Source organism: Oncorhynchus masou, chromosome 28 (genome assembly GCF_036934945.1).
Source record: "Oncorhynchus masou masou isolate Uvic2021 chromosome 28, UVic_Omas_1.1, whole genome shotgun sequence".
In the NCBI taxonomy this organism is placed as follows: domain Eukaryota; kingdom Metazoa; phylum Chordata; class Actinopteri; order Salmoniformes; family Salmonidae; genus Oncorhynchus; species Oncorhynchus masou.
In genome coordinates, this window is record NC_088239.1 from 42,883,629 (window position 1) to 42,907,774 (window position 24,146).

Below are 24,146 nucleotides of genomic sequence, written 5' to 3' on the forward strand. Positions count from 1 at the left end.
GGGATGGCACATCACATCCAGTTGATCCAATGGCATAATCACCATCATCAAGAAGGCCCACTGCAGCACTAGCACAATATCATAATCACATTCACAGAATTCAAGAGAACACTATTATTGTACTATAATACAATAGCATAATATTGTATCTAAATGATCACTTCACTCTCACACAATTAAATAGAACTCAATAACTCTATTATGATATCTCTATGATCACTTCACTTTCACAGTGAATAAAACAAAAACATTTGTTTCCAGTACAGATATTTATTCGTAAAGGAATCTGTGGGAAAGATCAGATAAATATGAAATTAAGTTAGATTTTAATGGGCATAGTTTATCATTTTAAGCTGTATGGCAATCATTGACACCAATAACTGCATATACATGAGATCTAAAATAACAGGAAACTAGACCTTCTTGTCTTCTAAAGCAGTCATTGAAGTCACTAACCTGATTCTTCATATGTGAAAATGTAAGATTGCATTGAAGCAGGAAGAAGTAAGACAACATTAATACCACATGACCCAGCATGCCTTGCAACATCTGAAACATTATGTTCAGTATATAAAGAACAGAAAAAAACACACCGCTAAAACAAATTACATTGTCTATGGATTGTATTTGAAATGAATCAATAAAGTGTATTGAGGATTTCACAGGCGAGCAGTCTTAATTTGTTCACAGACAAGTCATTTTATTCATGCATTATTAGAGTCCAATTCAACAATCAGATTTAATTTGGTATCAACTCCGGAGTTAGCATACACTAATATGAACACAATAAAAGCACAATTGAACCAACGGGATCTTAAAACATCCTCACCAATAGCAGCACCAGAAACATTAATGAAACTAAGAATACATTGCAGGTCACCAATTTATACATTTTTTTTTTAGTAGTTCAACAAAGCAAGGCACGTTAAGTACAGTATATTTACCCTTTGTTAACTATTTGTTAATCAATTTATCATATTTTCTACTTGACAATCAGAGATGATTTTAAGACTTACAGAAGTAGCTGGTAGCTTCGCCTTCAGCCATGAGAATAACATGGTGTTGAGGTATGGTACTGCAGGACTACCAAACTTGCGACTCTAATCTGTGGTTCACGGGCTCTTTTCACATGGAATTATACCTCATTAATATGGACTTAAAAACACTGCTATTCTCAAGCTTTACTCCAGACAGAGACAGTAAACAGGTACCTCACATGATACTCCAACCAGACATGGGTTCAAATACAATTTCATGTCCTTTCAAATACTTTAGCTGTGCACGATTAAGCTTGCCTGTTGCAATTGAACCAATAGAAAAGTCTGGAAAATGTTAAACCCTGCCCACCGGCACTCCTGGTAGGCTAGAACAAAAGCTCAAAGTATTTGGACTCAGGTCTGACTCCAACATGGGGACATGCTGGTGGAGATCAGGGACAAAAAAAGTCACATTGTCCAATCACACCTCGATGTACATTATTGTGCGTTGGCCTTGTAAATGTTGTGGTAGTTGTCGGGGTAAATGCCTTTCACGCGGTTGTTTGAGGGGTCAAAGGGCGACTTGAGGTGGGGCTTGGCCTCGTACACCACACCCATCCTTTCCAGAGTGAACTTGCCACTCTTTATGAATTCAGCATTTACCTGAGAGAGAGAGAGAGAGAGAGAGAGAGAGAGAGAGAGAGAGAGAGAGAGAGCACGAGAGAGAAATAGAAAGCAAGAGCACAAGAGGGGGGAAAAAGCAAGAGAGAAAGAGGGGGGATAGAGAAAGAGTGTGATTGAAAGGACGAGAGAGAAAAAAGAATGGAAGAGAGCAAACAGACATGGTTAAATTCACACCTTTACTCAGAGATGGAGGAACTCCAAGTCTTTAAAATTAGCTCCTAATCCATCCTGAGATCTGAAAGCTTAGGGAACCTTAGACTGTTCTTAATGACCCGACTCCTCTCTCCAAAAACACTATTCCTGATTAGGTACTGCAGGGTTCGTCAACTGGCACCCAGTGTCGCAAATTTGGTGCGCGGCAGATTTTCTTTGGCCTTCGAAAAAGCTGTAAGTAAAAATGTTTTTAATATACACTGCTCAAAAAAATAAAGGGAACACTAAAATAACACATCCTAGATCTGAATGAATGAAATATTCTTTACATAGTTGAATGTGCTGACAACAAAATCACACAAAAATTATCATTGGAAATCAAATTTATCAACCCACGGTGGTATGAATTTGGACTCACACTCAAAATTAAAGTGGTAAACCACACTACAGGCTGATCCAACTTTGATGTAATGTCCTTAAAACAAGTCAAAATGAGGCTCAGTAGTGTGTGTGGCCTCCACGTGCCTGTATGACCTCCCTACAATGCCTGGGCATGCTCCTGATGAGGTGGCGGATGGTCTCCTGAGGGATCTCCTCCCAGACCTGGACTAAAGCATCCGCCAACTCCTGGACAGTCTGTGGTGCAACGTGGTGGTTGGAGCGAGACATGATGTCCCAGATGTGCTCAATTGGATTCAGGTCTGGGGAACAGGCAGGCCAGTCCATAGCATCAATGCCTTCCTCTTGCAGGAACTGCTGACACACTCCAGCGACATGAGGTCTAGCATTGTCGTGCATTAGGAGGAACCCAGGGCCAACCGCACCAGCATATGGTCTCACAAGGGGTCTGAGGATCACATCTCGGTACCTAATGGCTGTCAGGCTACCTCTGGCGAGCACATGGAGGGCTGTGCCTTCCCCCCAAAGAAATGCCACCCCACACTATGACTGACCCACCGCCAAACCGGTCATGCTGGAGGATGTTGCAGGCAGCAGAACGTTCTCCACACGTTTCTAGACTGTCACGTCTGTCACATGTGCTCAGTATGAACCTGCTTTCATCTGTGAAGAGCACAGGGCACCAGTGGCGAATTTGCCAATCTTGGTGTTCTCTGGCAAATGCCAAATGTCCTGCACGGTGTTGGGCTGTAAGCACAACCCCCACCTGTGGACGTCGGGCCCTCATACCACCCTCATGGTATCTGTTTCTGACTGTTTGAGCAGACACATGCACATTTGTGGCCTGCTGGAGGTCATTTTGCAGGGCTCTGGCAGTGCTCCTCCTGCTCCTCCTACCTCCGCACAAAGGCGGAGGTAGCGGTCCTGCTGCTGGGTTGTTGCCCTCCTACGGCCTCCTCCACGTCTCCTGATGTACTGGCCTGTCTCCTGGTAGAGCCTCCATGCTCTGGACACTACGCTGACAGACACAGCAAACTTTCTTGCCACAGCTCGCATTGATGTGCCATCCTGGATGAGCTGCACTACCTGAGCCACTTGTGTGGGTTGTAGACTCCGTCTCATGCTATCACAAGAGTGAAAGCACTGCCAGCATTCAAAAGTGACCAAAACATCAGCCAGGAAGCATAGGAACTGAGAAGTGGTCTGTTTTCACCACCTGCAGAACCACTCCTTTAATGGGGGTGTCTTACTAATTGCCTATAATTTCCACCTGTCTATTCCATTTGCACAACAGCATGTGAAATTTATTGTCAATCAGTGTTGCTTCCTAAATGGACAGTTTGATTTCACAGAAGTGTGATTGACTTGGAGTTACATTGTGTTGTTTAAGTGTTCCCTTTATTTTTTTGAGCAGTGTATTTCTTGATAGTATCACTGATCTTTAATAAGCGTTTACGTATCGGCCTTCCTCAGAGCTTTAGTGAGTAAAAAAAAAAATTGCAAAAAAATTATGTAGACCTAGCCCCACCCACATCCGTTCCACGCATCGAATGGGGATGGAGGCGAACGGGAAAACAAATAAGTGCTACCCAATATAACAATATACATTTCATAAATATTCTAATAAAGTGTGTACATAAAACGTATTAAACACGTCTGTAAAACCACAATGAGGACATCGACCTACCAAGCAAGTTTTCATAAATCATACAGCGTCAGAAAAACAGAATAATCTGAAATAGGGGCATAATTCATGTTCAAATTCACAACATAACATACATAGGCATTTCATCTTTAAGACCTTTAGCAAATAATGTCTGGGAGGGTGAAAATCCCAAAACATTCTCTTTTGCTCAGAGTATTATTTATATCACCTCCCCTGTCTGATATCTTAACTTTCTCTATGCCACAATTTTTTTATTTTTTTTTAAAGGTAGAAATTTCATGTTTTAGGTCATTAAAATGTACTGCCACTGGATAATCACTGTAATTTTTCCTGATTTAACGTCTATGTTTGAGAGAAGGAGAGGTTGTACCGACATAGCACAGCCCACATGGACATTTCATAATGTAGATAACGTGGGTGGTGGAGCGCGTAATAATGTCATTTATTTGGAACCGTTTTCCTGTGTGTGGGTGGCAGGAATGTTCACACGTCATCATATTGTTGCACTGTGCGCAACCTCTGCATTTATAGCTACCATCCCCAAGCGGGCGTAAAAGAGCCTGGCTCATTTTCTTGTGCGGCTGGCAGTTGGATGGACCAATTAATGGGGTAAATTGCGACCTCTCCTACATACAATAAGTGGTGGATGCTTAAATTCAGCAGGCAAAGCTGGGTCTGACGATTAAACATGCCAGCATCTATCCACTTTTTAGCGAGTTCAAAATATATGTAGTTGTGTTCTTTAGCTCTAGTGAGTCTACTTTTTTGGAGCAGTTCATCTCGTGGTTTCCCCAATGCCAAATTAAGAGCTTCATCCACACATTGTGGCGAGTAGCCACTCAGAAACCTATTGCACATCTCCTCTGCTTTTTCTAGATAGTGGAGTGGCATATACGGCGCCGTTTAAAAAACAAACATAAGACTAATATCAAGCTTTGAAATGATTATGTTTTAGTCAAATACAATATCTGGTTGGGCTTCTTGCGTCAGAGTACAAATACTTTATATTGATATTCCGTCCCCCGACCATCCTCTCGAGAAAGAAATTACATCTGCCCACGGCTGAATTTAGTTGATGACCCCTGAGATACTGCATTTCATTGTTTCCCTTCCTGTACCCATATACGGGTTGAAATGGCAGATTTGGGCACTGGTAAACAACTAAATTGGAACATAGTGGCTGTACAGTAATATGCTATACATGACGTCAGAGCTGCATTGGGTTTGATTGCGCTGTATTGGGTTTGATTGAAAGCCGTTCTGAACTTGAGCCCCTCGCGCTACACAAAATTAAATCAGTCCTGTAGCTTAGCATTCGCTTTATTTGACCACTTCTGTATTGAGCGAGTGACTGGTACTTCCTGTTTGAGTTTTTACGTATATCAGGAGGATAGTTAACCTCTTGAAACGCTGGGGGCGCTATTTCATTTTTTTATGAAAAACGTTCCCGTTTTAAACAAGATATTTTGTCACAAAAAGATGCTTGACTATGCATATAATTGACAGCTTTGGAAAGAAAACACTCAGAATTTTCCAGAACTGCAAAGATATTGTCTGTGAGTGCCCCAGAACAGGAGCTACAGGCAAAACCAAGATGAAACGGCAACCAGGAAATGAGCAGGATTTTTGAGGCTCTGTTTTCCATTGTCTCTTTATATGGCTGTGAATGCGACAGGAATGAGCCTGCCCTATCTATCGTTTCCCCAAGGTGTCTGCAGCATTGTGACGTATTTGTAGGCATATCATTGGAAGATTGACCATAAGAGACTACATTTTCCAGGTGTCCGCCCGGTGCCCTCCGTCGAAATTGGTGCGTCATTTTCAGCTGCTGGTATTTTTCCATGGGATTCTGAGACGAAAGCAGGCTTCCACGAATGGCATATCAATGAAGAGATATGTGAAAAAACACCTTGAGGATTGATTCTAAACAACGTTTGCCATGTTTCGGTCGATATTATGGAGTTAATTTGGAAAAAGTTTGACGTTTTGGTGACTGAATTTTCGGTTAGTTTCGGTAGCCAAATGTGATGTACAAAACGGAGCGATTTCTCCTACACAAAGATTCTTTCAGGAAAAACTGAACATTTGCTATGTAACTGAGAGTCTCCTCATTGAAAACATCCGAAGTTCTTCAAAGGTAAATTATTTTATTTATTTGGTTATCTGGTTTTTGTGAAAATGTTGCGTGCTAAATGCTACGCAAAATGCTAAGCTAGCTTGCAATACTCTTACACAAATGCTTGATTTGCTATGGTTCAAAAACATATTTTGAAAATCTGAGATGACAGTGTTGTTAAGAAAAGGCTAAGCTTGAGAGCAGGCATATTATTTTCATTTCATTTGCGATTTTCAGAAATCGTTAACGTTGCATTATGCTAATGAGCCTGAGGCTGTATTCACGATCCCGGATATGGGATGGGTAGTATCAAGAAGTTAAGATAAGTTCAAATTTGCCAAATGGTGGGTGAGGGCGAGCTCTATATGTGTGTCTGTGTGTGGAGTAAAGGGGATCTTGAGTTTTTGCCTGTAGTTACAGAGGTGACATGCCGGTAGAAATGAGGTAAAATGGTTTTCAGTTTTCCTGCATTAAAGTCACTGGCTACTAGGAGCACCACCCCTGGATGAGCATTTTGTTTGCTTATGGCCATATACAGCTGGTTGAGTGTGGTCTTAGTGCCAGCATCGGTTTGTGGTGGTAAATGGACCCCTACGAAAAATATAGATAAACTCTCCTGGTAAATAGTGTGGTCTACAGTTTATCATGAGGTATTCTACCTCAGGTGAGCAGAATCTCGAGACTCCCTTAATATTAGAGATTGCGCATAAGTTGTTGCTCACAAAGGCACATGGACCCTTCTCTGAGCTTCCCTGATGCAACTGTTCGGTCCTACCGATGTATAGAAAAAAACAGAGATTCATATTTACCATGTCCTTGTTCAGCCACTACTGAGAAACATAGGATATTACAGTTCTTCAGATCACTTCGATAGGACAGTCTCAAACGGAGCTCACCCATTGCTCTCCAGTGATTCCATTATTCTCCAGAGATCATAAAACGCATGTCATATACAATGTCAATGATCACTATGTTTGATATACAGTTTCAAAATTATTATATAGTGTCATACCCTGGGGTTGTTCTGAACAGAATGAGCCTGTTTGTCTATTCTGTTGAACATTTGCTGTGTCACATGTGCCTGGATGCATGATCCTTTGGGTGCACACCAAAAATTGTATCAATTTCCCGGAATTGCATTGTAAAAACCTAACACTGTAATAGTGTATTTTGTAGCTTAACTAGTCATATTAGCAATAGATCAAGCTTTAAAATGATGCCCATCTGACATAGATTGCGATATATAATGAACCGTTTTTAGATTGCAACAGTAATTGTGTGATGGCAGGGATGTAGGTTTGTGTTCCAAACAAAACTAAACATGTTTGAGATTTAGTTCCTCAACAGCACAGATAGGAGAGCTAAAAACACCTTATAGCTAAAGACTCTTCTTTGAGTCATCAAAAGAGTATTGAAATTACTTAGGAACTGTGCACACTTTGGAGAGGTGTGTGGCCACTTGGGAGACACCAGTTAGTCCTCTCACTCAAAGCCTTGTAATTGTTTTGTCTTATGTTGCTCCCAAACCCCACCTTTTCCAGGAATATTCTTATTACGTTTACTGAATGTATCCAGAGTATATTCAGATTTCATTATCAACAAATGCGGGGAAAAGTACAGTTCATGTAAAATGCATGTAAACTCAACAGTGTAATGCTGAGTCAGGTATACTGTTGTGTACTCATCTTTGGTCTAATAATTCTCCCATCATCTCCAAACTGTTTCAATTTAGCCCTATCCATAAAAACCAATTCCCACAAGAGTAAAGGGTTAATGAAACCCAAATGTAATAAAAGGTCACGAAACAGCCAGTTCATTCACATCTCAATGTCAAAACTATTCCGGCCCAATGAGTCTGTTCCTTTGCTTCCCTTCCTCGCAGCGCAGTGGCCCCTGCTTTTCCCCGTTCTGGCTAATTATAACTCTCCAAAAACGAGCTGGGCTGGAGGCAGGCCTAACCCAGCTCCTAGTCTGTATCCTAGGCCAACCGCAGTCAAAGTCCACTGGCTTCTAACCCTCGGCCCCGCCCCTAGCCAAGCCCCTGGACTGCTCTCCCCAAATCATTAGCAGTTTGTCACTCCATCTCTTCCCCCCCCTTCTCATTCTCTCCCAGTCTCTCTCTCAGTTCTTCTTGCTTACTATCTCTCTCATTCGCTCACTTGTTTTCTCCCTCACTCGCTCCTCTATCTTACCCCATTTACTTCCCTCCCTTCTTTACTTTCCCTCTCGCCTTCCTAATGTTCTTTCACTTCCTCCCTTTCTCATTCTTTCTCACTGTCCTCCATCTCTGCTTCTCAGTAATCAGTGAGGCAGATGAATCCCTCCCTGCCACTCTGACCTTAGCAGCAGTAGCAGGCAAGGAGAGGTTGAGTGGTGGGGGTTTCAGAGCCATGTGATGATGAGCTGCTGCTGACGCTGACTGACCCTTTTACGCAGCGTAGGAGGGCATGTGGAGCGCTGTAGCGCAGGGCCAAAGCCAGGGCTTTGTGAGTGGATGTGTGTGTCTGTTTCGCACTCTGCCGTGCTACTATGATGGGAGGGGACGTGAGCCCAATTATAAGTGACGGGGGATATATATATATATCCTGTGAAACAGGTGGAGACCTAGACATGTGGTGACTCACTCCGTAACGCACACAGCCCTGTAACATACACTCTCTCTCACACACACCGTGCAGCAGCATCTCATTGAACAAGGCAACGGTCACCCACTGCGTAAGAACCTGCTCGGCCCGGTAGGACACACTGAGGTGGTATTCTATTACTACAGGTCTTATTTTTGTGGGGGACAACACAGGAAAACAACACAGGATGTACACATATGATACACAAATAAACTTCCCCCACCCAGAAACCCTGGTTAACAGCTTTGAAAGTATAAAGCCCTTAAAAATGTAACCCACATTAGGGGAAACCGCACCACTCCACCCCAGCGACTCCTTATTGTTAACTGTTTTGTTCGGCAGTGCGGTAAAAAAATAAAAATATGCTGTAAATATTCTGCTGTGCAATTGCACATGCAATTATGTCCTGGTTGTCGTAATCTCAATTATGTCCTGGTTGTCATAATCTCAATTATGTCCTGGTTGTCATAATCTCAATTATGTCCTGGTTGTCGTAATCTCAATTATGTCCTGGTTGTCGTAATCTCAAAAACAGACGTGGCAGTTTCACCAATTAACGATTCAAGGTTTCTTTTGGAGTGCTGGGGGGAAAAAGTTGTCTCAGTTTCCGAGGTAGCAACCAAAGCCTGTGGTGTGCGTGTGTCAAAGCCCGGGTACTGGAATCTGACTCAACTGACTCAAATATGAAGTTGTTAAACTGCAAGATATGCATGATATAATGACGTGGTATAATTGTTTGCAAATCTGGGCCTCTGCTCCAACAGAAGGAGAGGACAATAGAGTCCATGAATATTGTCTATCCTAAGTAAAAAGCTCAGGCGAGAACGTCTGAAGGCTGAGTTGATCAGGCTAGAGCCAATAAATGACGACGGATAATAGGAGAAAGAGACAGTTCCCAGAACGTGCACACCCACAGGCACGCACACAGCGGGCTCTGAGAGGAGTCATCGCTTCCCAGCCGGAGGAGGAGCAGAGCAGCAATGAAGCGTTTCTAAAGAGCTGGAAACAAGCAGTGTTTTCCTGTCAGCCAATCGTTAAGAGCGTAACGGCCAGAATACCACCAATTATAATAGAAATCCCATCTCCCAACGAAGAAGAAAAAGAAGCCTGTTAATGTTTCGTCTACTTGTGGTGATGACAGAAATTGTGTGGGTGGCTGAGTTGAATAGTGTGTGTATGTGTGTGTGTGTGTGTATGTGGCCAACTATATATTACTTACCACTCCTCCGTCAGGGTTGCGGATGTATCCGTATCCAATCTGCTTGTCAATAAAGAACCCGTAGTCGGAGCGCCGCAGATGGCCTACTGGAACGCCGTTCCGGAAGATTGCTTCCAGGCCGAACATCGGGACTTTCCTGTTAGTAGGAAGAGACAGAGGTGTCAGGTTCAGCTACATCACACAGACCTGTTCAGGAGGATGTAATGTTAGAGAGACGGGGAAGGAGAAGAAAGAGAGGAAGAATTGGGAGAAGAGGGACAAACTAGGTTTCCAGCCAACAATTTCATGCGGATGAAGAAAGAAAGTTACGACAGGCCTTACGGAAACAGCAAATTTGTCGACAAAACAAAATACACTGGACAAGGTGGGATATATTTTTGGTAGATTAAATAGATTATGCAACAATTGAAATAAACTTGGAGTTTCATGCAAATTTCCATAAATATCGAGGGTAGGCTATCATTTGAATGATGATCGGTGCACGGCTGCCAATTATATATAAAGCACCAGTCAAAAGTCTGGACACACCTCATTCGAGGGTTTTAATTTTTTACTATTTTCTACATTGTACAAAAATAACAAAAATGCAACAAATCTAAATATATTTTCTATTTGAGATTCTTCAAAGTAGCCACCCTTTGCCATGATGACAGCTTTGCACACTCTTGGTATTCTCTCAACCAGCTTCATGAGGCAGTCACGTGGAATGCAATTCAATTAACCAGTGTGCCTTGTTAAAAAATAATTAGTGGAATTTCTTTCCTTCTTAATCCGTTTGAGCCAATCACTTGTGTTGTGACAAGGTAGGGGTGGTATACAGAAGTTAGCCCTATTTGGTAAAAGACCAAGTATATATTATGACAGCTCAAATAATCAGAGAAACGACAGTCCATCATTACTTTAAGACATGAAGGTCAGTCAATACAGAACATTTCAAGAAATGTGAAAGTTTCTTCAAGCGCAGTCACAAAAACCATCAAGCGCTATAATGAATCTTGCTCTCATGAGGACCGCCACAGGAAAGGATGAGCCAGAGTTAACTCTGCTGCAGAGGATAAATTCATTACAGTTAACTGCACCTCAGATTACAGCCCAAATAAATGCTCCAGAGTTCAAGTAACAGACACATCAACATCTACTGTTCAGATGAGACAGCGTAAATCATGGTCGAATTGCAGCAAAGAAACCACTACTAAAGGACACCAATAAGAAAGAGAGACTTGTTTGGGCAAAGAAACACGAGCAATGGACATTAGACCGGTGGAAATCTGTCCTTTGGTCTGATGAGACCAAATTTGAGATTTTTGGTTCCAACCACCGTGTCTTTGTGAGACGCAGAGTTGGTTAACGGATGATCTCCACATGTGTGGTTCCCACTATGAAGCAGGAGGTGTGATGGTGCTTTGCTGGTGACACTGTCTGATTTATTTAGAATTCAAGGCACACTTAACCAGCATGGCTACCACAGCATTCTGCAGCAATACGCCATCCCATCTGGTTTGCGCTTAGTTGGACTATAATTTGTTTTTCAACAGGAAAATGACTTAGCACACATCTCCAGGCTGTGTAAGGGCTATTTGACCAAGCAGGAGAGTGACAGAGTGCTGCATCAGATGACCTGGCCTCACCCAATCACCCGACCTCAACCCAAATGGAGATGGTTTGGAATGAGCTGGACCACAGCGTGAAGGAAAAGCAGCCAACAAGTGCTCAAGCATATGTGGGAACTCCTTCAAGACTGTTGGAAAATAATTTCTCATGGAGCTGGTTCAGAGAATGCCAAGAGTGTGCAAAGCTGTCATCAAGGCAAAGGGTGGCTACTTTGAAGAATCTAAAATATATATTGATTTGTTTAACACTTTTTTGGTTACTACATGATTCCATATGTGTTATTTCATAGTTTTGACTGGTACTGTGTGTACATACAGTTGAAGTCGGATGTTTACATACACTTAGGTTGGAGTCATTAAAACTCATTTTTCAACCGCTCCACAAATTTCTTGTTAACAAACTATAGTTTTGGCAAGTCGGTTAGGACATCTACTTTGTGCATGACAAGTCATTTTTCGAACAAATGTTTATAAACAGATTATTTCACTCATAATTCACTGCATCACAATTCCAGTGAGTCAGAAGTTTACATACACTAAGTTGACTGTGCCTTTGAACAGCTTGGAAAATTCCAGAAAATGATGGCGTGGTTTTAGAAGCTTCTGCTAATTGACATCATTTGAGTCAATTGGAGGTGTACCTGTGGATGTATTTCAAGGCTTACTTTCAAACTCAGTGCCTCTGATTGACATCTTAGGAAAATCAAAAGAAATCAGCCAAGACCTCAGAAAAAAATTATAGACCTCCACAAGTCTGGTTCATCCTTGGGAGTAATTTTCAAATGCCTGAAGGTACCACGTTCATCTGTACAAACAATAGTGCGCAAGTATAAACACCATGGGACCACGCAGCCGTCGTACTGCTCAGGAAGGAGACGCGTTCTGTCTCCTAGAGATTAACGTACTTCGGTGTGAAAAGTGCAAATCAATCCCAGAACTACAGTAAAGGACCTTGTGAAGATGCTGGAGGAAACAGGTACAAAAGTATCTATATCCACAGGAAAACAAGTCCTATATCGACATAACCTGAAAGGCCGCTCTGCAAGGAAGAAGCCACTGCTCCAAAACTGCCATAAAAAAGCCAGACTACGGTTTGCAACTGCAAATGGGGATCGTACTTTTTTGGAGAAATGTCCTTTGGTCTGATGAAACAAAAATAGAACTGTTTGGTCATAATGACCATCGTTATGTTTGGAGGAAAAAGGGGGAGGTTTGGAAGCCGAAGAACACTATCCCAGCCGTGAAGCACAGGGGTGGCAGCATCATGTTGTGGGGGTGCTTTGCTGCAGGAGGGACTGGTGCACTTCACAAAATAGATGGCTTCATGAGGAAGGGAAATTGTGTGGATATATTGAAGCAACATCTCAAGGCTTCAGTCAGCATGTTAAAGCTTGGTCGCAAATGGGTCTTCCAAATGGACAATGACCCCAAGCATACTTCCAAAGTTGTGGCAAAATGGCTTAAGGAAAATAAAGTCAAGGTATTGGAGTGGCCATCACAAAGCCCTGACCTCAATCTCATAGAAAATGTGTGGGCAGAACTGAAAAAGCATGTTCAAGCAAGGAGGCTTACAAACCTGACTCAGTTACATCAGCTCTGTCAGGAGGAATGGTCCAAAATTCACCCAACTTATTGTGGGAAGCTTGTGGAAGGCTACCTGAAACGTTGGACCCAAGTTAAACAATGTAAAGGCAATGCTACCAAATACTAATTGAGTGTATGTAAACTTCTGACCCACTGGGAATGTGATGAAATAAATAAAAGCTGAAATAAATCACTCTAGTATCATTCTGACATTTCACATTCTTAAAATAAAGTGGTGATCCTAATTTACCTAAGACAGTGAGTTTTTACTAGGATTAAAAGTCAGGAATTGTGAAAAACTGAGATGAAATGTATTTGGCTAAGGTGTATGTGAACTTCTGACTTCAACTGTATGTATGATATAGATATTGCTTTTAGCCATGTGAACCTACCCTGTTCACTTTATCCTCAACGGTTGTCTTTAGAGCACCAAAACCAGATTGGGCAAGGAGGTATGCTATTTATTGCAACACTTTTTGTGACAAAACCATCAGCGTTGAAATTGCAAATAAACACATGAAACTTCAGTTTTTTTTATTCGGTACCTGAACACATACACTAAAGAGCTTTTATGTGCACTACGTCATCACGCACAGCCTTTTATCGGATAAAAATACGTTTGATGGAAACACACCTCTGGTGGGAAAATGTTAATATTTTATATATGTGTTTTAGACAGTGCAAGAGATGGACAGAGTGCTGCACATGTCCTCTATATTTTTATTGTTCAATGGTTATTTTGACCCTTGGTTAATGTTGTCCCTTTGACAAGTACGTCTATTATTTTAATATTGTAAATATCCAAAGTAAGCTTTGGCCATATGTACATTGGTACGTCATAACAATAAAGCAAAGTGAATTGAGATTGAGACAGAGCACCAGAGAGAGAGAGGCAGAGCTCCAGACAGAGAGAGACAGAGCGCCAGAGAGAGAGACAGAGCGCCAGAGAGAGAGAGACAGGGCACCAGAGAGAGAGAGAGACAGAGCGCCAGAGAGAGAGAGAGACAGAGCGCCAGAGAGAGAGAGAGACAGAGAGAGAGAGACAGAGCGCCAGAGAGAGAGAGAGACAGAGCGCCAGAGAGAGAGAGCGCCAGAGAGAGAGAGCGCCAGAGAGAGAGAGACAGAGCGCCAGAGAGAGAGACAGAGCGCCAGAGAGAGAGAGCGCCAGAGAGAGAGAGAGCGCCAGAGAGGGAGAGAGAGAGAGCGCGCCAGAGAGGGAGAGAGAGAGAGAGCGCGCCAGAGAGGGAGAGAGAGAGAGCGCACGCCAGAGAGGGAGAGAGAGTGTGAGCCAGAGAGAGAGAGAGAGAGAGCGCCAGAGAGAGGGAGACAGAGCTCCAGACAGAGAGAGACAGAGCGCCAGAGAGAGGGAGACAGAGCTCCAGACAGAGAGAGACAGAGCGCCAGAGAGAGGGAGACAGAGCTCCAGACAGAGAGAGACAGAGCTCCAGAGAGAGAGAGACAGAGCTACAGCCAGAGAGAGCCAGCGCACCATCCAGAGAGGCAGCCAGAGAGGCTGAGCGAGCGCGAGTGCGAGAGAGGCTGAGCGCGCCAGAGCGAGCCAGAGAGCCTGAGTGCCATACAGAGCGAGCAAGCCAGAGAGAGAGCGAGCGACAGCGCGCCAGCCAGAGAGGCTGAGCGAGACAGAGCGAGAGAGACAGAGCGAGAGAGACAGACGGCTCACACTACATCAAACAGACCTGCTCAGGTGATGTAACGTTCGAGCGTTCAGACAGAAATGTCTTGTGTAGAACAGATATGATTGTCCGCGTGTATAATAGGGGATCATGTCAGCTCCACTCATTGAATTTCTATCTGCACCTCAGACCCGAACCAGACAGAGTAGTCTCAGTGAATCAACTCAGAAAACGATATCACGTCAGGCTGACAGTCCTTTAAATCCACTTCTTACCGAATCCCATTCTAATCGAACCACAGCAGTTTTAGTGAATGACTGGAAACATCACTTAGTCCCTCACCATTTAGACCACATTTAGACCAGGTCTGCTACAGTACACTAACGGCAGGGAAGACTTGTGGGCTAAGTTACGGAAATATGATTCTGTCATTTCTATTTCTATGGTTGTCATTAAGGCCATGGTCATGTTGACTTTAAAAAAGAAGAGAAACTCACACCGTTCTAACTGGAGTTATCGAAGACCCACATGGAAGGAGGAGGAAGAAGCCGAGGATATAAGAAAATAATGCTGGTGACATTTAATTATGTCCTCAAGCTAAAAAAGTTGCCATGGTGACCGTGACCACTCACTCATCAATGGTGAAACAGACAATGCGTCTACGTAGTCCCTCAGCTTTCTGTTTCTCCAGAGAGGCCCGACCCAGGAAGGGAATGGTGCTCTTCATCTTACAGGTGAACGCTAGTCCCGCCTCCAGAGGTGTGTCGTCAGGCCGCAGGTCAGCATGCCAATGTCTGTAGCCTAGGGAGAGAGGAGGGGAGTCACTATTCAGCCAAACTGCAAACCTTGGAAGAGGTAGGACACAGAATGGATGAGTCAGATGTAATAAACGCTTACACACTCACGCTCAGTCAGTGGAGGCTGGTGGGAGGAGCCATAGGAGGATGATAATGACTGGAATGGAATTCATGGAACAGAGTCAAACATGCGGTTTCCATATGTTTGATAAATGTACATGTATTCCATTCCAGCCATTACAATGAGCCCATCCTACTTTAGCTCCTCCAACCAGCTTCCTCTGCATTCATTAGACACAGAAACATGAACGCATGCAAGCGCGCAGAGGTTAAGCACTCTCAAAGAAGTTGCTTATCGTTGTCCAACGTATTCGATGATCACTTCCACTTCTGAGTTAACGTTGAATTCTTTGGTGACTGTAGAGTCCAATCAGAGATCCACAAACAAACTTTATTGCAGGTGGGGCATATGCAGTCTGTGTTGGCGGGGGGCAGGCAAGGTTGTATGTCTCCTGAGCTGTTTTTGCTGTCTCTTTGTGCTCCTCTCCTCCTTCCCACCTCTGTACACCGCTCTGGCAGAGCTGCCGCCAGGTGGAACGGTTGGCAGCAGCATCCTCTAGGTCTGTGGGTTTTATGTTGCACTTCTTCAGTGACAATTTCAGCTGGCCCTTGTAGAGCTTCAGCTTTCCCCTGCAGACCGCCAGCCAAGATGTAGCTGGCCGTACAGGATCTTCCCTGGCAAGCGCTCCTGAGACATTAAGACGTTAAAGAGAACCAGTGCGAGGCACACACCCCTGCCTCACACCGATGCTTACTCTAAATGGCACCGTCTCCTGCCCTCCAATGGCCACCAGAGCAATCATCCCCTCATGGAACTGGAAAAGGATGTTGACAAATTTGCCTGGACATCCAAATTTGAGTAGAATGCCTGATAGTAGTTTCCTGCTCACAGAGTCAAAGGCCATGAAAGATCCTGATGTTATTCATGGCACTTCTCTTGGAGTTGCTTGTGTCCCAAGAATATCATGTTGACCATACTCCTGTTCACCTACACAGGCTGGTGAACAACCCCCCCCCCCCGGCTGTTGCCACAAATGGACTTGTCAGCCTTGTTCTTATCGATGTTTACATCCCGCCACTGTTGTGGGACGATCTCCCGGTCGCAAACCTCAGTGATGTACTGGTGGAGCGTTCTGGTACAGAAGTAACCTCCCTTCTTAAGTAGCGCTGCCGGGATGCTGTCAGCGCCAAGAGTCTCGTTGTTCTTGAGTGAATGGATAGCTGATAACACCTCTTGGAAGGTTAGTGAATGGTTGAGGCCTTGAATGGGTGGACGGATGGAGTGGTCTGTAGGAGAACGCTGATTGAGTAGTGCTTCAAAGTGGTCAGCCCACCTCATCAGGATCTGGTTTTGGTCTTTCAAGGGAGTCAGACTATCAACTGTTTTCATGGGGGTGATGAAGAGACTTTTAGGGCTACAGATAGCTTTAGTTGAGCTGTAGAAATTGTGAATGTCGTTTTTGTCAGCATAAATGTTGATTTCCTGTGCCTTATTCGTCCACCATTCGCAAGGTTGTTGGCACTTTCTTGCAAAAGGTAGCAGATGTGGGGCTGTTGAGAGTAGCCCTGTGCGCTTTCTGCATATTGTCCAGTAAGGCTGTGATGGTGTCAGAGTTCTCATCGAACCAGTCCTACCTCTGTAGCCAATGGAGTGGGCCGCTGCCTGATAGAGCACTGACCTAATAGATGCCCACTTCTGGTCCACGGGGTCCTCTGCCATCAGAAGAGGCTCAGTCTCCCTCAGCCTTTCAGTGAGAGAGCGGCAGAACTCGTACCTTACTGCAGCTTTCTCATGCCGGAAACAGTGCAGTTGCCTCTTACTGGACTTCTGCAGGCGTTGGGGGGGGGGGGGGGCATGGCACGTGTCAGCAGGACGTCGTTAGTGTCAGAACGTCTCACTATGACGTAGTACATCAGGTGCCAGTGTTTGGAGCGTGGGTGTCAGTGACAATGAGGTCATTGCTCGGCACAGAGTTAGTAGTCTCATGCCGTTCTCATTGACCTGGCCAACACCATGCCTACCCAACACTCTGTTCCATATCCCGTTGTTCTGTCCCACCTGAGCGTTGAAGTCACCCAGCAGAAAGATGTTGTCATTCCTGGGGATGCGGTGAAGGGCCTCATCTAGTGACTGGTAGAAGCCGTCCTTTGCCTAATTTTCAGATGGTAACGTTGGTGCGTATGCACTGAGAAGAGTAGCATAATGCATATTGGCTAGGGGGATATGGTGAGACATGAGTCTTTCTCTCTTCCTCACCGACAGGTGTTTCGGTGAGGCTGGGTAGAAGGTTGTTCTTAATTGCCAGTCCCACACCGTGCTGATGTTGTGGAACTCCCGATAGGTGCGGTAGCCTATCCAGGATGGAGTGAGTGGGCAATTTTTAGGCCACCTTTTCTAGGCCTCTCCCCAGCTGGGGTGAGCAGTGTGGCTCCTACGTCGGGATGCTCCGTCACACAGGGGTCTGCTGAGAGCAGCTGCCACTCAAGTCCCAGCTGCGGGCGACCATAATAGCCCTGTGCCGCTGGCGTGCAGGGGTCTAATTAAGGGCTCCCGGTTTCCGGTTGATGGCTTCACCGAGGTCAGAAGTGGATACCTGTGCAAAGGAAGTTATTTAAAGTGCCGCTGAGTGTGCGCGCAATCCCCAACAGCACAACATCACTGTAGGAAGGTGAAATTCCAGTGGCAAGGGGGGACAACCAGTACCTTCCACAGCTGCAGGAGGCTGCCGGAACCGCACTCTGTCGGCATCCGCGCGCCCGCGAGCACGCTGCTTTTCTTTCAAGGTGTGCTCCCCAAGCCGTTGTCGTACCAGATTAACCCACAAGGCAGCGGGACGACAGTGGTTGATGGCTGCCAGGACAGATGTGGGCCTGTACAGATGCATCTCTGGGGCCCACTGCTGCTCCCGAGATCCCCAGCCGGTTAGACTGGAGTTTCAAGACAACCAGTAAACGTGTGCCGCCGCGAGGAGGCCCGACAGGAGTCTTGGTCACGGAGAGGCTTTGTACCGGCAAGGGGAAACTTGTGCATGGATCTTCTCCCCAATTCACCACAAGGGCTAGCCGGAGGCAGCGAGCTGTAAGTGAGAGTATACAAGGAAGTGGCAAGCGGGCATGCAACTAATCTCTACCTGCTGATGCGTCAAACAGCCACTGTAATGGGTCTCTCATTTCTGCTAGTCATGCTACTGCTGTTCTCTCAAGGACACATGTATTGAACCAAACACGCTCTGTTTCACTTACAGCTCTGCTCCATGTTGTCACGACACCAGTATCGCGATACTTACCATACCAACTCTATGGTCCTTTAAAATCTACTTCTGTAAAACAAATGTGACTCTGGGTGACAACATAAGGCAGTTTTCTCCAACATTAGGACTGTTTTCCTCGAGAAATTCTGTCCGCTTCGTGTTTTGTTTCCTTTGCTTCCTAGTATCGCAATACTGGTATCGTGACAACACTACGACTGATACCAATGGAAATGTGTGCATCTGACACACTGTCTACTGCCTATGGAGGTTTATACATTCAGTTAAGACATTAATAGGACTGTTACTGTACTCTTAGCCTGGGCACTAGTCAGTTAAGCCAACATTCCACACCTTGTACTCTGTGTCATTGCCAAACTAAGCTAATAAGAATCTGTAGTGTGTGATTATCCCACTGCCGTTACAGAAGAAAAGGGGTAGTAAAGTCCCAACTTTTCCTGGCACATCTCACTAATATGTTTTCCTGGAACATGTCATAGCTGAAGCACAGCTGGTGGTTGTGTTACCACAGCTGGTTCCGGAAACACTTTGTTGAGTTGTTTTTCTGCCACCAAACTCTTTCGGAGCTGTACTATACCTTTCTCGATGCTGAAGTACATGTCTATGCTGTGGGAGTCATTGGCACACACACACACACACACACGCACACACACCTTTCTCTATACTGAGGGAGTCGATGGCTCTGTATCCTGCGTTGATGATGCTGTGCTTGGCACCGGCAGCCATGACAGCCTGGTAGACGGGCAAGCAGGAGTCCTTCGGGATGTGCAGTTCCCAGCCCAGCTCACCCACGAAGGACAGACGCATGGCACGCACCTAGAGGGGGAGGGGGTGACAGAATGAGAATTCATGAGTGAAAGACAGTGAGCGAGTTAGTGAGCGAACGAGGAAAGTGATCATTTAAATGTCGTGGGACATGACGGACGGGGCTCTAATAAGACACAGTAATTGCAACCGATAGTTCTCTTCCCAACACACTGTATGCAATGAGAACTTAAATTGCATGGCCAGAACCCAATGTAATATATATGTAATGGAATGAATAGAGGAATTGTGTACGAGTTGTCCTTGAGAGCAGGAAGGCAGCTCACACTGGTCTAGTCTGACAGAGAACCCTTCTGGAGAACAGCACAGCTGCCCTGTAACCCTCCTACTATCTACTGTTCCCACACACACACACACACACACACACACACACACACACACACACGTCTTCAAGGATACGGTCTGTATGCCGGGCTGCCGTACATTCTAATGAAGAAGTTCCTCGCAGGGAGAGAGGGAACAGAGAGGAGAGAGAGAGAGAGAGAGAGAGAGAGAGAGAGAGAGAGAGCGTGGGAGGATGAACAGAAGCATGGGAAAGGAACAGGATAGGAACTGATAAAAATGTGTTCGGGATAGAGCTGGATAGGGAGAAGAAAAGAGTAAGAGCAGAAGAAGAGATGTGAGACTAAAGAAGGAGAGAGGGTGAGAGACTGGTGAAGCAGGACAGCAGGAGGAATGTGAGGAGAAGTTGAGGAGATGTGACAACAGCAAGGATGGTTGAAGAGGCAGCCCCAGAGGAGGCCCTGTCAGCCACACCATCTGGCCAACACAGCCTCACACAGGTCCCTTTATCCCCCCCCACTCACAGCAGGAAACTCCAGGGATCTGGACAGAACTAGGCCAAGATCCTCTCACATAACACATACACAAATAATAATCATGCATGCACATGCAGGCACACATGCACACCCACGTGCACGCACACCCAAGCATGCATGCACGTGGGTGGGTGTGCGTGCGTGGGGGTGGGCACGCGTGTGGGTGTGTGCGCACGTGTGGGTGTGCACGCACACCCCCTCCAAACCAAACAACCTGCCTCACGGTATGTTAAACCTGTATGGGAGAATGATGTGGAATGAGTGAGTTGGGGCACAGGCAAAGACCGTGTTTTCAGCACAGCAGTGAGACCATCATTGGGACTAAAATGCCACTAAGACCGTACTTAATGTAGGACAGGATGGGGCATTAGTGACGGCAGGCAGATGCCAAAGAAACAAGGGGGATCCAGAAAAAAACGATGACATAATTCAGCAAAATCAAAACAGAATGCATTAGTGACACTGCGCCAGAGGCTTAGTTCGAAATAGAGCTGTCTTTATTTGGGAGAGGAGAGCCACTCCGTTCCAACGCTGCTCTGCTCATCTACTGGGAAACATACAGAGGACCTAGTGTTTTATACTGTACTGTAATTACACTGTAATAGTTAGAGCTGTATTGGATTTTTTTTTTTTTTTAACACTCCAAATGTATTACAGCTAAACATGTATAGAGATATTGTCTCTTAATTTGATCACTGTTGTCAGATTGTGGCAACTTGTGGTGTATTGAAGGTTTAAAAAGGCTTCTAAAGTTTGTAATTTCCACTTAAACTTGATTTGCCCCAACGGAAAATGCATCAACCCCTACAAAAATATCCATTAATTATAATCCACATAATTCAGATTTCCTATTTTACTGCCGTGAGAAACTGGTCAAATTAAGATGGTATGTATTAAATGTACAGAGAGACGCACATGTTTTCTACAACTCTGAAATGAGGCAGAGAGGAGGAAAAGACTGGATGGTGAAAGACAAATGTTTCGATTCAAGGGAGATATGAATAATGGAGAGGGGGAGAGGGACAGATGAGAGAGCGCAATAGGAAAAAAAGAGAGAGGGAGGTTAGAGAAGTGTGCAGTGTTTGACATGAGGTCTCAGTCAGTCACAGGGGTGATGTGAGCCAGGCCATCTGTCCCATAAACAGGCACAATACTCACTCGGGTTCCTCACTCACAATACACAACTAGGCCAAGACACACAACAAAACACACATGCAGGCAGCTACAAGCAAACGCGCGCACATACAACAACCACCTTTGTGCACGCATGAACGCACACGCGCAAAGTTATGCACCCTCGCTCTTTCCTTGCTCTCTCTCATGCACACTAAGGAGAAAAGAACCCTTCTTCAAGCAGTGCCATGAAGTGTACATTTATTCAAATTTACTATTTGAATTCCATTGGCAATTGACATCACTGTGTGAAGAAAAGTCATTTGTACCAGATTAAATTATACATTTGATGAGGCAGGAGTGTGTGTGTGTGTGTCTAAGGGTGGGAATGAAAGGGGAAAATAACTGCTCGCCAGACAGACCAATAGAGCCAGCCAGCCAGGAAGACAGACAGACAGGTCCTTTCTCTTACCTTGTGTCCGGCAGCGTTACAGACTTTGTGTGTCGAGAAAGGGAAGGCTTCGTTACTCAGGTCTGTATCCAGGATCTCCTGTAGCACCTCTCGACTGTGGACAGACACAGAACACCATGTCAGCAAATCAGCTGTCAATCAACCAGTATCAGCCAATCAGGAACTGCTCTAACCAGCAACTGCCAAAAGTGATCATTAGTGAATCAACAGTATATCGGTCAATCACCAATGGCAGCAGAGCTCACGTCAGCCAAAGTACCTAGCAGTCAACCTGTCCATCTGAGAAAAGTCCACGACAGACAATATAAGTCAGACAGGCAGCGCGGCACAACACACACTCATGATCGAGTAGACAAAAACAAAACATCATTCATATTTCATGGACAGTGTTCAGGTTTGGTTGGGTGGTTGAGTCTTGCCAAACTAGACAATGACTGTAGGGAGCTGGCAAGACAGCACAAACCAATTTGCGATCAGGCTATCACTGAAGGGCCCCTGACTGTAGTCATTGGTAGCAGCTGCGTGGCTTGCAGGGCTATTGGGCCAAAACAGCCTAGACGATGTGACTGTGACGCTTCTCTCTCATTTGGCTTCGTACACCTCTTTCCTCCAGCATAATGATGACTTTCTACCATCATTTTTTCACCCGTCAAATACTTTACAACAATTGCCAGAAGAAAGGGAGGAGACAGGGGACAGCATTTTAAACAATTGAGTAACTGCACTCTAAAATTGAGATAGAGATGGCTTCCTCATTTCGGGGCCGGCGGCAGCGTCAGTGTCTCCAGGTACAGGTCAAATAAGGCTCCATCCTCAAGACACAAACGCAGCGTTGCTACATTGGCAGCAGTCAAAGTGATGGATGTTTACACTAGGGAAGAGACGTGGACTGTGAGCCGCTACGGTCACGCTACGTTGATAAACAAACCTCTGTATAAAAATATGCCAAAATATGCCATTTACGACAAGGACCTGGGCTTTTCTAGGTACAGGAATGGCCGGACGGCTGGCTGAGATTGCAGACGCATCATTCTTCAGAGGTAAATCTCAGAGTTGGAGCGGCTGCCGGTGGACGGCGGAAGAGTAATGGATGTTTAGGCTCTGCCAGAGCGCGCGCGTGTGTGTGTGCAAGCACCTACCACTAAGCAGAGGAACTCATAAAGGACAAATTAAATGTGTGAGGTACAGAGGGAGATAAGGTGTAGGGCCAGGGGAATATGTGGAGGTGGAGAGATAATATATTTTGTTCGTGAAGGTAGGTGGTTTCAGGGTATTTTTTTTAAATGTATGAGGCAATGTGATTAGTTGCTGTTGAATGGATCAGTGGTATAAAGCGCTCCGATATTTCATGAACAGCCTCCACCCATTTCCTTCCCCCTGAAACGTCATGCTTACTGAACTGTAGAGGCCGACAAGCTGTCTAATTATAAACCCTCTGTGTGAGTGTGTGCGTTAGTGCGTGGATAGTGTGGGCTGTGAAACAGCCAATTAGTTGATCAGACTACCCATTTAGTGTGGCAGTTAGCGCAGGATCACAGATCTGTTCCTAATGAGAAATCACACACACACACAGCTGGCTGCATATCACCCCCAAATCTAACCAAATCTAACTAACCAACAAACAATTTTAGTTGTTGTAAAACTCCTATTGCACTATTACGTGACAACATCGAATTAAACATTTCTAAATTGAGATTGCACTAATTAAACTTCATCAAACTATTTGCAGAACTACTAATTCAGTCCCAACTATGTATGTGATACACAGAGCCCACACAGTACAAGGGAACAAGTATGTGGCCCCTGCCTATCCGTGTATTCTGAGATACAAATCAGACCAGAGAGAAATCCCCCCCTCCTCTTCAATATCCTCTCATTGCCTCCTCGTCGCTAGCTACACTGCCGCAGAGGACTCATTTGAGTTTCAGATGTGTTGTGACAGCATTTCATTCATATTTCAGGATTGTGAGAAGGGGGGCGAGGGATGAAGTGAGAGATGATGAGGGAGGGGGGGGAGACATGATGAAAAAGACACTAATATGTATGGGGGCTGGGGCCAGTCATTTCTACGAGCTGGAGTTAGTCTGTTGAGACAGAGAGACAGACGGAGCAGAAGGTGGCCCAAC

At 44.9% G+C, this 24,146-nt stretch overlaps 1 protein-coding gene across 1 annotated transcript in view; it reads right to left on the minus strand.

The window, feature by feature from the left end:
• Nucleotides 1–250: 250 nt before the first annotated feature.
• sardh (sarcosine dehydrogenase) overlaps nucleotides 251–24,146 on the minus strand; it is a 108,659-nt gene continuing 84,763 nt past the window's right edge. The window contains exons 18-22 of the mRNA XM_064942086.1: nucleotides 22,021–22,114; nucleotides 19,446–19,608; nucleotides 15,299–15,467; nucleotides 9,839–9,974; nucleotides 251–1,640 (exon numbers count right to left, since the gene is read on the minus strand). Coding sequence (XP_064798158.1) covers nucleotides 1,476–1,640; nucleotides 9,839–9,974; nucleotides 15,299–15,467; nucleotides 19,446–19,608; nucleotides 22,021–22,114 — 727 coding nt within the window. The 3' untranslated portion in view covers nucleotides 251–1,475. The remainder of the gene's footprint in view (nucleotides 1,641–9,838; nucleotides 9,975–15,298; nucleotides 15,468–19,445; nucleotides 19,609–22,020; nucleotides 22,115–24,146) is intronic.